Source organism: Takifugu flavidus, chromosome 3 (assembly GCF_003711565.1).
Source record: "Takifugu flavidus isolate HTHZ2018 chromosome 3, ASM371156v2, whole genome shotgun sequence".
Classification (NCBI taxonomy): domain Eukaryota; kingdom Metazoa; phylum Chordata; class Actinopteri; order Tetraodontiformes; family Tetraodontidae; genus Takifugu; species Takifugu flavidus.
The window spans coordinates 10,441,737-10,456,186 of NC_079522.1; the positions used below are offsets into that span (position 1 = coordinate 10,441,737).

At 44.8% G+C, this 14,450-nt stretch overlaps 1 protein-coding gene across 1 annotated transcript; it reads left to right on the forward strand.

Moving 5' to 3' along the window:
- Positions 1-1,943: 1,943 nt before the first annotated feature.
- LOC130522347 (NGFI-A-binding protein 1-like) lies at positions 1,944-12,591 on the forward strand. The gene is made up of 8 exons (XM_057026623.1): positions 1,944-2,418; positions 4,837-5,639; positions 5,714-5,847; positions 5,965-6,016; positions 6,757-6,876; positions 7,980-8,148; positions 9,963-10,145; positions 10,236-12,591. Exons 2-8 carry the CDS (start codon positions 4,839-4,841, stop codon positions 10,310-10,312), a joined length of 1,536 nt encoding a protein of 511 aa, XP_056882603.1. The 5' UTR covers positions 1,944-2,418; positions 4,837-4,838; the 3' UTR covers positions 10,313-12,591.
- The last annotated feature ends 1,859 nt before the right edge of the window (positions 12,592-14,450 follow it).

Genomic DNA, 14,450 nt, shown 5'->3' on the forward strand with positions numbered 1-14,450 from the left:
TGAACTCTCCTGCAGGATTTCAGATTCTGCCAAACCTGCAGGTTTTGTTTGATGTTTGTTTTAGTTTAGTCTGAAATTAATGAGAGAATACGCTCACACACACTCCAAACAGTGTTGCAATCATTTGGGAGATACATAAAAGGAGCAGCAGTTTTACTTTTATTTTTTTGGCTGCTGAGTTCGGGCAGCTCGGGGCCATTATGCTGGAGAACCAAAATTGATGGAGATTGGCTTTATTCCCTAAAAAATGGGCAATTGATCAGGAATCGACCTGATTTCACAGATATAATTCAGCTACCGCTGTCTATGGTGACCACTTTGCATGGAGAGGCGTTCAAAAAGCTGGGTTGTCAAAAATCGCAGGAGTTGTAGTTTAATTTGACTCAGAGGAATTTTTTTTTTAAAAGAAATGCATAAAAGCAAAGATAAGATCGGATTTTCGTTTCCTTTTAAGTGCTCAAGGTCAGCTGGGTTTCCTTCGATTTGGCCCTAAGATATTTACATAAAGCAGTGGCGCAACTGATATTCGTCTGCATTCATCCGTACCTTTCATATTTTAGCTTTAGGTCAAAGGTCAAGGTTACTGCTGCCTCGTGTTTTCATAGAAAATTCCTCAGCTTAAGATCAAACAGCAACTTTGACCTTTTTTTGGGTCCTGATTTGCTGTACAAACTGCATTTTGAGAGAGTCGTTACTTTGGGACGTACATTAAAGCGCAACGGTTTGCATCGTGCTGCCAACTTTTTGAATCGTCTCTTTGGTAAAACCAGTTTTACGCCCGAACGAGCAAACTGCATCTCATCCTGCAGCTGCTGGCGCCGCTTTCTTCTCAGCCTCAAAGAAAATATGCGTGATTTTTATCGGGGGAGCCTGGAAAAGTAAAATGAATGAGAGGTGATGTAACAGACCCTCCTCTGACACCTCGCAAAGGTCGACCTTTGACCTTTCAAACTTCAGACCAAATGTACAGTGCGCCCTATTTCACACGTCTGCAGGCAGCAGCTGCGAGCGCGGGTGTGTGGAAACGCCGCGGCTTCTAAACTGTGAAATAATTAAACTTTGATGAGTGAAAAATGAAAAAAAATCTTCTTGTGTTGCTGCTTTAAACAAATTCAATCTTATTTATGCAAATATCAGTGATCTCTGGGGATCATATAAAGCCTGCATGATGATGATGATGATGATGATGATGATGATGATGATGATGATGATGATGATGATGAGGGAACATGCAGTGCGTAAGCTGCCGTGTCTGCCCGCCTCTGTGGGTGTTGAACCTGCCTGTGTTTGGTATTCCGTGCAGAAAGCCTCCCACGCCCCGTGTGTCCGCCCACACGCGGATTTGCGTCATGCAGGGAGCTGCGTGGGCGAGAGAGAGAGAGAGAGAGGGAGAGAGAGGCTCTGTGGCAACCGCGCGGAATATCCCACAATGCTGCCCGCGCGCGCGTTGTTTGCATTGACGACGTGACAAGACAGGAAGTGTTGACAAAATAAAAAACTGTGGTTCTGAATCGAATCGGCGCAACCTGAGGCGGGCAGGGTGTTTTTAAAATCAAATGTACAGAATGGATGCGCGTTTAAAGTGCCCGGTGTTCGTTTTCAAGTGTTATTTTGATTAAATTGGACCTGCAGTGAGGGGAAGCCAGGCCACAACTAGCGTCTGTCGACAACTCGCACGTTTGTTTTTTTTTAAACAAAGCTTTACTCAAAAAGGTTGAATAATGTTTGAAACAAAAAGAAGCAAACTATTAATTCGCCAGAAGTGTTTTTTAAAAATGAACAACATTTTCAAAGTCTATTTACAATGATAAATACATTATTCACTCTAGTCTGTATAGTGGTAAAAAGGTTAAGGCCTTTTTTAAAGGTGCCTTTATTTTGGTGACCAGCCGGAAGTGCGTACTCGTAACTTAAAGCAGATTGGTCTTGAACAGTGCAGGGGAGTGGAGAGACGCTGGGTGAAGACTTATACACACACGCACACGCATGCACATACACGCAGACACACAAATATTCTACTGGCTCAGACACGCAACACACACTTGGAGGAAAAAAGAGGCACCAAAGAGACGCACGAAGGTCAGCGGCGTTTTCCTGCCAACCTGCGCTTTTCCCCTCTCAACGGCAGCGGGGAGAAAGTTTTCAAAAATAGGGGAAAAGGAAGAATAAGGTCGGAGAAGGAAGTCGATCTTTTTGTTTTTGTGAAGGGAATAATCCTTCCCTTTGATTCCTTCATTTGTCGCGCCGGGCGCTCTCTCTCTCTCTCTCTCTCTCTCTCTCGTCTCTCTCTCTCTCTGCGGGAATCTCTTGTTTGCGGTTCCTTTGCACAGAGCTGCACTTGGGCTTTGTGTTGCCAATTAGCCAGGAAGGAGACACGACAAGAGGAAGAGCTGGATCAGGTGTCCAAAAACCCACCAGGTAATCCTGCATGTTTTCTTCTGCCGTTAATATTCTCATTTGTGAGACGACAATAGCGCGACTATTCCGCTATTATTAGCGAATTTAAACTCGTTGAGAAGCAACTTTAATTCGTCCCGGCTCGTTTCTGTCCGATCTGTAGCGCACGCGCGCCGGACTGGGTGATTATTGTTGGACTTTGACAGATGTGGACATTTGTCCACCCTCATCGGAGTCGAGGAGACCCTGCGGTGTCCCCGCTCCGCTGCTTGGATACTGACACAAGCCGCTTACGTGCAAACGTGCGCGGCGCCACTGGTGCACGTCTCGGTGCTCAGGTGAATCAAGGAACTTGTTAAACTCAATCTGGGGTGCAGGTTCAATGCTGCTGTTCTGCCCGCACACGCGCGGGCATGTGTGCGGTTTATATACTGGTGTGCAGACGGTGAAAACACACGAGCTGGTTGGTGTTAGTGGGAACACTTTCTGGTGTTTCAGCTCTTTTATTCTAAAGCGCGGATAAGTGTAGATACTCTTGCGTTTTATTGTGAAAAACCAGAAGGAAACACGTCAAAAGCACAAGGCTTTTTCGACTCCTCAAAATGAATATTGGAAATCAGCATGCTTGAAGCATATTTCAATGGAAATAATAGAGCAAAATATCAGAAATGCAAAAAACATTCCATTTAAAGTCCATTGAAATCATCTGTTTCATGTGTGGTAAAAGTATTTTGGTTCTTGCTTCCATGTCGCTCAGTCAGTTAAATCATAGTTTTCTAAATTGCCTTTCAGAGAGTTGCCTCTGCTGAGAACATCACAAACAACCAAAAATACTTCAACCCTTCACGACTGCACATATTGTACATACAGAACAAAGCCAATAGCGAGCTCAAGCTAGTTTTTTATTCATTATCAGCAGCTTCTTGTGATAAAAGAGTGATATTTCTCCTCAGCCAATCAGCAGACAGCTTTGGTTTTGGCTCCAGCCATTATTGGACCGGCTGTGCTCGGTATCAGACCCGAGGGTGCCAAACGTCTCCCTTCCCAAACCGATGAAATGTTTGGTGATATCGCCACATTAAAAAGCTCCAACCCTCAGCTCAGGATGTCACGATGATCCAGTTAATCATCGCGGGACATTTGCTGACCCTTATTTTGCAGGGAATACAAACACTCGGGGTTTTACATTATTCAAACGTTTACACCGTAAATCCGGAGATCAGAAGCACAATGCAGCTTCAGACCCCAGTTAAATGAAACCTCGGTACCTTGGACAGTATTTAATTTGCGTTTATTTCTTATGTCCTCGTGCTTCTGGTTTTACACACATGCACGAGTACCAACGCCGGCAGTATAAGAGATTCTGGCCGGTCTCTTGTGTCTAATTTGTTTCTTCAGTTGCACTTTTCTTTATCTTTTTCCAAACTACGCCAGGCTGAGTCCTGGCCTTCCTGGCTCCCTGGGCTTTAGGCTCTCTGGGCCTATTCTGGGTGAGGCGAGCCCACCGCCTACACATCCTGCAGGGGTGGAGAGAGGCATGTGGTCCTCCCAGAAACCCAGTCCTGCTGACTGCCACTCCTCTCTGTTCGCAAGGCCTTTGCAGGACCTCACATGCACATTAGAACTCCTTAAAAAAAAAAAGAGCCCATCGCAGAGCGCTGAGCCGTGAAGCCGTGGTGAGCGCTCTGTGAGGGGCTCAGTGACTTTCTGACTTCAGAAACACCCCTGAGGCAGCTTCATTCACACAGTCAATACATTTACACATAATGTTTTTTCCAGTTACTTTACTTGTCTAATGACAAGAACACCATTAGCTCCCCTTTCACAGACAAGATGGGTACTTTATTCAGTATTATCGTCTCAAAAACATGGAATCCTTGTGCCAACAGTACAAGAGGCTTTAACCAATTGCACCACTTAATTGAGCGAATTTCAGCTTTCTATTTATCGCGAGTGTAAAATCTCAATAGTTCGCCTTGCTTTGCAGGCAGCTAGTTGCACATCAAGGCAAAGCTAAAATAAGTAGAATAACATAAAAAGGCAAATGCAATGAGAGTCAAGAGTAGATGTCTGTTTGAACCATAGAGGGACAGCTTGTTGATTTCTGACCATTTGGCTCTCAGCAGGGGGAATTCAGCCATCCACTCTGACTTACTGGCAGCTCTGCATCTGATGGATGCTATTCGGATTCCAAGGAACTCTTAAAGACATGTTTCTAGAAAAGCATTATATGATCAATCTTTGTCTTTCCATGTAAAAATCATTTAAAAAAACAGCTGCTTTCGAACTGCTTTCATCGTGAGAAAATCATGAATCGCTCTTCTTTATCAGATTCCAGTCCTTGTGCTAAGCTACCTAACCACCTATTTCATTCTCAGCATAGCTGTTGCTCTTCCTCTCTGACCCGGACTGTCGACAATAACACCTGTTGTGTGTCAGGTATGGCGGCGGTGTTGCCGAGGACCCTGGGTGAGCTGCAGCTTTACCGGATCCTGCAGCGGGCGAATCTTCTCTACTACTACGAAGCCTTCATTCAGCAGGGCGGCGACGATGTGCAGCAGCTTTGTGAGGCCGGCGAGGAGGAGTTCCTGGAGATCATGGCCCTCGTCGGCATGGCCAGCAAGCCGCTGCATGTGCGGCGCCTGCAGAAAGCCCTACGAGACTGGGTCACCAACCCAGCCATTTTCAATCAGCCCCTGACCTCGTTGCCCGTCTGCAGCATCCCCGTCTACAAGCTGCCGGAGGGCTCGCCCACCCTGCTGAGCGGACAGGACCGAGCCAACACCGCTAGTGTCAAGATCCCCAAAGCCGTCGCCGCTGCCTGCTCAGACCCCGGGAAGCTGGATGTAGCGCGGGATAAAGTGTCGGCGGGCTCACCCCTACAGGGCAGCAGCGAGGCCCGGTTCTGGTCGGGTCACAGCAACGACAGCGAGCACAGTCTTTCCCCCTCAGACCTTGGTTCACCATCGTCACCGCGGGACGTGTTAGAGGCCCTGGATGCGGCAGCCGTCCAGTCAGTCCTGGAGTGCGTGGACAGGATGGCACCCGGACTCCCTAAGACAGATCTAGCTGAGGTCAAAGAGCAACTAAAGAACAACAAGAAACTGGCAAAGATGATTGGACACATCTTAGAAATGAATGACGATGACCCGCGGAGGGAGGAGGAGATTCGTAAATACAGCGCCATCTACGGACGCTTTGACTCCAAAAGGAGGGATGGCAAACACCTGACGCTGCACGAGGTTCGTGCCGCTATTTGTTCCCCGACACTTCTAGGTCTTCTTTTGTCTCGTCTAAACTGAATTCCTGTGCGCAGCTGACGGTGAACGAGGCGGCAGCTCAGCTCTGTATGAGGGATGTGGCTCTGCTGACGCGTCGGGACGAACTTTTCGGACTCGCCCGCCAGATTTCCAGAGAGGTCACCTATAAATACACCTACCGCACCAGCAAGTAAGAGTCTTTTCAAATATATTTTTTATGTAACTACATTTATTCCTCATCTGTTTAAATCAAAGTGAAGGTTGTGTCCAGCTAACAGGAAGTAATTTTCCTGATGTTTCACCTTAGGTCCCGCTGTGGAGACAGAGACGAGCCGTCTCCCAAAAGGATTAAAACGGAGGTACGTGAACAATCCCATCAACTGCATGAGCAGAGCAAAGAGTTTGATTTTGATTTGAGCTCCTTTATTGACATGTCCAGAGTGCTGACACAGAAAAATGTAACATGCATGTTGGGCTGGAGGAAAATAAAATAAAATATGCAAAATATTCTGTATAGAAGAGATGCCGTTCGTGCAGGAACGGCGACACACAGCACATTAAAATCGACCACAGAGGACAGAGCCGGAAAAGGGGAGTTTGGTTTGAAAATGGTCCAATTAGCCATGTTACTATCCAAAATCACCTTCATTTTGGAGCCAGTCTGGATCCAGTGAACCACGAACCTGAACCACAATGGCCAGAACACAGAGCGAACTGTCAGCGCTCGTCTCCTGGCGCGGTTTGACTGAATGGATCCTCTCAGTTTGTAAAGACGTGATGGAAAACATGTGGCGGCTCTGAACTCTACGGGGATTCTCGGGGAGATGAGAGAGCTGCACACCTGCTGACAGAGCCGACTCCTGAACTGGGGGAATTCCTGTCAGACTCACTTTCAGGAAGAAACAGGAAACCCACTTTGTTTTATCAGTTGTTCTATTATGAGAAGAAAATGGAAGAAATTAAACTGGTGGTATATGATCAGCAGATACAATTCTAACCTTTTACATACAATTGGGATAAAAGCTGAAGAATTGTCCTTAAAGCAGGGGGAAAATTATATGCTGTTCGTTAGTTGAAACTCTTTATTCCTGTATTCCAGGAGAATTTCTTTGACATCCAGGAAGCCCTTCAGGCTATCCACATGAGGCAGGAAATGCTGAGGGAGCAGTTGGCCTGTGCCAAATCCAAAGGTGAAGAAACGGTCGGGCGAAATCTGCAGGTAGGCGCACAAAAAAAGCACAAAAAAGTCCATTTCTGAGTTTATAGATTTTGTTTAATATTGATGAGACAGAACTCAAAAAGAAAAAAAAAATCAGACGCCAAACCTTCGTCAGCTGCCAGGCAGAACGAGTCTCCTCAGCAGAACCGACAGATTTCCAACTCGGCAGCAGATGTTTGTGGCCGCAGGACCTAGTTTGATCCCAGTAATGTTCTTCATTGGTTTTCCAGAATCTCTGCTGCCGAGGCTTGTTCCTAATTAGTGGCGGATTGTAGGAGGAGGCCATTATGGCAGCTAATTATGCAGGAAGCATGTTCATGTGTGCCACTGCAGAACGCAACGCGTCTTCATATGTGAGCGCGTCTGATCTCAGGCGGTTCGTTTTAAGTCGCCGGCAACCATCTTCAATCGCCAACAGTCCGAGAAGCAGGAATCACATCGCAGGCTGTCAACACGTGCACATCAGCATCCATCAGATTAGACGCGGGACGCGGATACGATGTGAGCTGACAGTGACGTGCAGACCGACACTAAGCAGACATCGTTGTGTGTACACACACATGTGTGGAACACTGAGATGCTCCACAAACACCTGCGTGTGGAGTTGCTCTGCTGCAGGCTGAATATGGGCAAATATGGCGACAAGTTTGTTTTCTGTTAGAATTTCAGTGTGGCGAGATACCGTAAACAGCAGATCTTTTCATTATCAAGGTGTAAACTAGCAATTTTGTGTTACCGTGGTTGTAAAGTGTTAACAGTCCCCCTCCCAAATTTCTTTTTGTGCATTAGATTCTCCTTTGTATTTTAACTTGATCAAAGTGAGCCAATACATGCATGTATATAAATGACTGGGACACAGCTGCACTGTGAGAAGACAAGTGTACTTAAGTAAACACTTGACAGGATGTTGGGTTGACCTGCTGTTGAATTCTACTGGGAGCTAGAATCAAAATGTTTGGACTTTTTTTTTCCCCTGGATCTGCACCGGGATTTCCTTGCTTCCTGCATGCTTCCGATTCCCCATCCAATAAAAAGGTTATGGTTGCTTGGTTGACAAAATTGTAATTCTTTATCATTCATTTGATCCCTTGATTGTCTGTCAGATGCAGCTGGAGCGACTCCTCGCTCGGCAGATGGAGATCCTGCAGGATGCCGCCGTACAGGAGCGACTCCAGGCTCTGGACTGGAGGATCCCCCCGGCCGCCTTGAAGTACCTCACCGACATCCAGAACACCAATGGAACCGCTGCCGAAGCCAGCCGAGACAACCACGGTAGGTGACGGCGCTTTAGCACAAAAACAGGACGCTGTAGTTACGGGTTATGACCACATGTGGCAGCAGAGAGCATTCAATAGTTTTCCAACTTTGTTGGCTTTTGCACATTTTGCGGAACAACGCAGCAATTAAAAATGTTAAAAATGCAATAATGTTCTGATGAGTCCTCACGTGCTAAACTTGTATAGTTTCTACAGTTCTACAATTGTTCTTTGAGTTGAGTAAATCTCACCGATAAGTCATCAGGTTCATCTGCAACCTCAGATTGCTCATGCAGACAGCAAAGTGGGGGCTTTAACTCCCTGAGAGGCGGAATGACTTGAACCCCCCATTATGCCCCGTGTTTACACACAGAAGAGTGTTGGAGTAGCAGAGGAGTAATGTTCCTGTCTTAAAGAGTGTGTGTGGGAGGGGCTTATGATTCACTTGGACTTTTGGTTTTTAAGTTCACAATTCTGTTTTTGCTTCCAACCAGTCTTAAACTGTTCAGGATAATCAGATTATTGTTGTCACATCTCGAAAACTGTCATTTTCTGTATGAAAAGCAAAGCTGATGTCCCGCCGTGGACGCAGCCGTCAGCTGCTGTTGACTTTTACACTGCAGGAAGCAGCCTGAAGCAGCCGTGATCTTTTTGTTTTGGAGCGTGGCAGCTGAATATTAAGAAACATGACGTGTGTCGCACCGACCGTGGATGGAAACCACACCCAGCTCCCGATTTCCACGGCTGTCTGTTTTTGTTTACTCATTTATTTTAATCAGCATTTCTTTTGCAACTATGACTTTTCAAACAGAGGGGGGTGGGGGGGGGGTACATGCATCATCTATCTTACTTCTCCTGAAGGCCTCATCTCATTTTCATCCCTTTCCTCCCTCACCCACTCTCGACAGCTCATTATATCACTGTTCCCACAAATCCCACAATGCACCTGTAATTATCACGCCCACGCCTGTTTACCTCAAGCCAGTTGCCTGGAGGGGGGCGTCTCTCTCTCTTTCTCTCTGTCTGCCTCTCTCTCTTTCCTCCCCCTCTTCCTTGCTGTTCTTTTTCCCATTACTTGTCTTTTTTGTCCTTCTCTTCGTTTTCTACATTAAACTTCTCCTTTTCCCCATTTTATCCTCGTGTTTCTTTCTTATCGCTTGTCTTCCTTTGATCTCTACTCTTTGTTTTAGAAGCTGTTGATACGAGACTCAATATTGACTCGTTTCAGTCGTGTCAAGTTTAAAAGCTTCTGTTTTTAAGATGACATCCTGCAGCAAATGCGATAAAGGACGGATTCTAGTCCTTTTGTGCACAGCTGCCTCGCTAAAGGGCTGCACAGTCGTCAGTGTGAGAGACAAAAATAAGATGACAGAAGAAGAAGTGAAAGACAGTAAAATGAAAATGAACATCTGCTGCTGAGACGGGCACAAATGATCAGAACCCTGCATCATGTTGGAATCATGTGGATACAAATGCGAGTAGAAGTAACAACGTAAAACAGGAAAGAAAAGGAAAAACATTCACAGACCTCATCAGAACCTGTCTGATTATTTCTGAGTCTCAATGTCAGTAGTTTTGGTGTTGCATCTTTCTTTAGTTCTGAAATTTCTCTGCTGGGAATAAACCACAAACGGTAGATCAGAGCTCACACCTGCAGACTGGGTTGTGATCAGGATGGAGTAAAACAAAGACAGAAGATTAGCAGGGCTGTCCCCTATGTTATTATTGAAACATTTAAACATCAGTTATTGGTACATACAGCACTGAACATCATAACATACTGAATCCTTCCACTCTGGACCACTTTAAAATAACTGTGTTTTCCTCCAGATGAGCGACCAATCAACTTGCGGGTGGTTAGTCAGAACATGCAAGAGGGCGACCTCCCGTTGGGCAAGCAGCTAGCAAATGAACTCAAGCGCCACCACAGCCACAACAACAGCAACAACAACAACAACAGCAACCACCACCACCACCACCACCACACAGATGAGAGCAAAACACCAGCAACAGGTTCGTGATTTTGGGCTTTTAAATAAACTCTGCAGGTCCACTGCTTTTTACGCTGATGATTCCATCCTTTATGTTTGCCGTCATCTTCAGAAAACGGGACGACACAGCGGACGTCCAGCAACACAGAGAAGAAGACCATAAAGTCAGAGCCAGAAGACTCCACATAGTGCCTCCCCCCCCAACACCTCGGTCCACTCACACTTGACAGTATGCAGATATTACCCCATATTAGATACTAAGCAAGCACAGCCACAGTAGAGCCTTAACAACCAATGTTGCCTCATGAATAGCATTTATTTTTCTTTGATTTGTTATTTTTGTTTGTTTTGTCTGTGTGACAGGTTGCTCTGCAGGTCCTTGTCTTTGATTACCTGTACATGTCAGATGTAACCTGAGAGTGATCAGTTGTAGACATTTTTATACTCTTTACCTCTGCTGGGTTGGCATTTCCGTTGCTTTCTTTGAACAGCCACGTTGCAGCTGTGAAGTGGGGGCACAAAGCGTTGATCCAGATATCTGTTCTCGTTGGGAGTCATCACTGTGTTGGCTCGTTTGTGTTGGCGTCGGTCATTAGTGTGACCTTTGGCGACATCAGTCATGGCCCATGATTGGCCTCTTAAATGAGGGGCAAATTATTTCTCAACGGTAGCGCCCCCTACTGGCACAGAGGCTTTGCGCAGGAGTAGAATATCGTCCACATGCTAGACAGCCACGTGCTCCTGTCTGGCATGTTTCTGCTCATTATAGTGGACACCCGAGCAAGTTCTTAATTGTGATTCTGTGAGTTGGCTTCAATCAAGTCGGCGTGTTTGCTGTATCACCCCTCTTTTACGCATATTTTTAGGGCTGCTAGCTCAGCTATTACCGTCCTCTCGGTTTCCTTTCTAACATTTAAATAAATGCACTTTGTCTTTGAATATGATAAGTTCCAAAACTATGATTCGTATTTTGGATTAATATATATTGACAGTGCTAATTAACACCAGAGTTTTTTGCTCCAGTTGTTGCTCAAACTGAAGAAATCTCATGCGCCATTTTTATAACCACGCTTTCAGTATTTGGCTGCATCACTGAAACAGCACCATGTGCACTGTAAAAGCACTGTCAGATGCCCCATCCATAGGTTACTTTTTTGTTATTTGTGAAGAAGAGCATGTATAGGACCTATTGTGGAATAAGAGCTTAGGCCCTGGGTCGTTGTCTTGGCAGGACGGCTGGCATGCTGGAAGCCGGGCTAATTAGTTCATTTCACTTTGTAATTGAGCAAAACACTGTTGCCGAAGCGAAACCACGCATCGGCAAACATGTAGTATTTCAGGAAAAGAGAATGCTTTTCAGAAACCCGCTTTCTGTTGACTCGTGCAGGTCAATAAATCCACATGTTATCAGATGAGCACAGGAGCTGATGAAAGATCACAGGTGTGTGTTTAAGAGAACAGCAGCGGATTGAAACTGCCATTTGTTGCTGTTCTTGGGGATGGATCAGCCTGGGGTCTGTAAATAGTACCACCATAATTAGTGCTAGCCTAATCTCTGAACCAGGGTTGACCTTCGTCAGGTGTAACTTTGCTGTAGATTTTTTTTTTTTGGTGACAATGCAGTGTTCATGTACGTACAATATTAAAAAATAAAACACAAAAAAAGGTTACTTAGTGTCAATGACAAAAATACAAGTGTGAAAGTGTCTGGTATTTAAAAAAATCATGCTTTACATGATGATAATGTTGAATAGCCTTAGCTCTTAACAGTGTGGACTCCTCCTGTGATGACCATCAGTGCATATTTCAAAAATGTGTTTCTTGCTGTTTAAAGATAATTGCATAACAAATAAGTGTTCACTGTGTTTCTGTGTAAATATGTCTGTTTGATCCAAAATGCTAATAATGTCGAGACAGTCTCTCATTTCTCCTGCAGCTAGTTCAATCTCACTCCTACAGACCAATGCAATATTTATGTACAGTAACTGAGGCGTCTGTTTGCATTCTGTATGGATCTATCTGAAGCCGTGTGTTTGTCTTGAAGTTCAAGCTGGGAATTCACCTACAAACCTTGTAAATGTTTGTGTTGTCTCACTTTTACTGCACAGCACTCTGCTTGTTACTTCAGGAACGCTGTGTTCGTTTCACAAAACTTTCATGCGACCGGGAGATAAGTATTGTGAGGATTTGGAATTGTGATCTGTTGTAGAAAAAGAGAGAGAGAGAAAAAAAACTTTGCTAAAGCGAAACGAGCCAGTGGAGTTTGAAACCCTGGTCTGTGAGTGCGACTGTTGTTTCAGAGAATATCGCATGTCTGACCTGCCGTCACTGATCACTGTTCTCTTCTCTGTTTATTGTAAAGTGATAGATTAGGCTTCACCTAGTTATGCACCTGTTTTTTTTAAACACTAATATATTTTATTTGTTATACAGCACATAAACATTAAACTTTATTTTTTTGAACTCTATTGTGAGGGGCTTTCTCTGAACAATGTCATTCTTGCTGTAGCTCGGAACGCATTAGTGACCTTTGACCTCAAGGATTCATCTTTGAATCCAGTGTACCAATTACAACAAATCCCTCGAAACCAGGAAAAAAATAATAAATCAAAGATGAGGTTATGGTGACTCTGAGCCATAAAAACTGTCAAAACTATTGAAAGATTAGTAGTGAAACTGCTGGTTACAATTAAAAATTCACTTTTGAGTCACAGGCTTCGATCGTAACACAACAATAAAGCAGCTTCGTCCTTAGAAACAGCATTTAACACCTCGTGGAATCACTAATGAAGATGATGCACAGTGAACTACACCGTGACTAATGCAGCAGAGAGGGTCTTGCTTCAGCTTGCAGTATTTTAGCACTAGATTGTGACGATAATAATAATGATGTTTGGCAAATTATGCATTTGTGTCTGGTGGAGTCTGTTGCTCGTGCATCTCTTTATTTGTAGTCAAACTGGAACTTTAAACGGGCGTTTGGGCACAGCAGCGTCTGTGCTGTATTTGGGAACGGGAGACGGAAATGTTGAACAGGATGACGTCCTCACGCCACGGTAGCTCAGGTTCCTGTAACGGAGGTTCGCTTTCCTTTTTTCACTGATACGAATCCACGCTGGTCATTTGCATCAGCGTCACATCAACACGTTGTGAAACTGGCTGATGACTCACTCTGACGCAGGTCCTTTTCACATACCCACCATTCCCTCTCTCTCTCTTTCTCACACACACACACGCACGCACACATACACACACCCACGCACACAGACTCAGATTTCCTCTAGAGAATAGCTTAGTTCCAGTTCACAGTGGCAGTCATGCTCAGCGCCCATGCGGCCAACCTCTCCGCATCCCTGTCCACCTCCTCCAGTGCAAGTCACTGATGATGTGTTGCCCTGGCAACGGTTGGTGGTGGGTGGCTCCACGGGCAGTGGGCGGAAGCCAGCCGCTAAGCAGCGTGGGAGGGATCTGCCGAGCGCAGCCATCACCCTGGTTTTGAAAAGGAGCAGGAAGCTGACTGCTTTTGAGAAGGTGTGGGTGTTGGTGAATTATCACCTCTCCTCCATGCAGCTTCGTTAGGGATCGCCTTGTTTGTCTCCTTTTCCTTCGTTCCTTTGTTTTCAGCTTTCGCTGCTGGATGTGAAAGCTGCAGCTGCTCGCAGGGGATTTCTGTGCATAAACTAAACTTTGGGAACTGCAGCTCTGGTATATTGATGCACTGAACACATGCAGATGCAAGAAAGATGTTCAAAGTTCAGGCAAATTGGAAAATAAGATGTGACATTGTGTATTTGAAAAGGGATCGCACACAACACTCGAACATACAGAAGAGCATAGCTTAAGCTGGCGTATCATTTGTTTTAAGGATATTTGGCATAACATGGGTGACAGTGGGGTGGGGGCAAGATAAGTTATGTTATTTATTAGACACATTACTCCTCTTCAAAAATATTGGACATCTGCTCAAATGTGCATATTTTAAAAATAAGAAAAGTTAAATTTGCACGATAACACCTTGAGAACCCAAGTTTGAGAAATGCTGCAGAAAGTAAATTTTTTACTTTGATTAAGATGAAGATCAGATTTGTTAAAAAGTAAATCAACACTATATTATGATCATTTTGATTGGGCTTCTTCCATCAAGTTAGTCTCACCTCACCAGTGTTTCGCAGTCCATCTCATTAGTCAGAATAAATTTGTTTATATGATTGCCCAGAGTTTTTGGAGAAAATTATAACGTTTGATCAAAACGGGAACCAACCAGAAAAAAGCAAAATGAAGCAACTCACAAGATATTTTCCAGTGAGTAATCTCTTTTGTAGGTCAT

Coding starts and splice junctions, on each gene's coding strand:
- LOC130522347 (XM_057026623.1), top strand. CDS start 4,839: ATGGCGGCGGTGTTGCCGAGGACCCTGGGTGAGCTGCAGCTTTACCGG. Junction 8,149..9,962: donor AGCCAGCCGAGACAACCACG/GTAGGTGACGGC, acceptor GTTTTCCTCCAG/ATGAGCGACCAATCAACTTG. Junction 10,146..10,235: donor GAGCAAAACACCAGCAACAG/GTTCGTGATTTT, acceptor CGTCATCTTCAG/AAAACGGGACGACACAGCGG.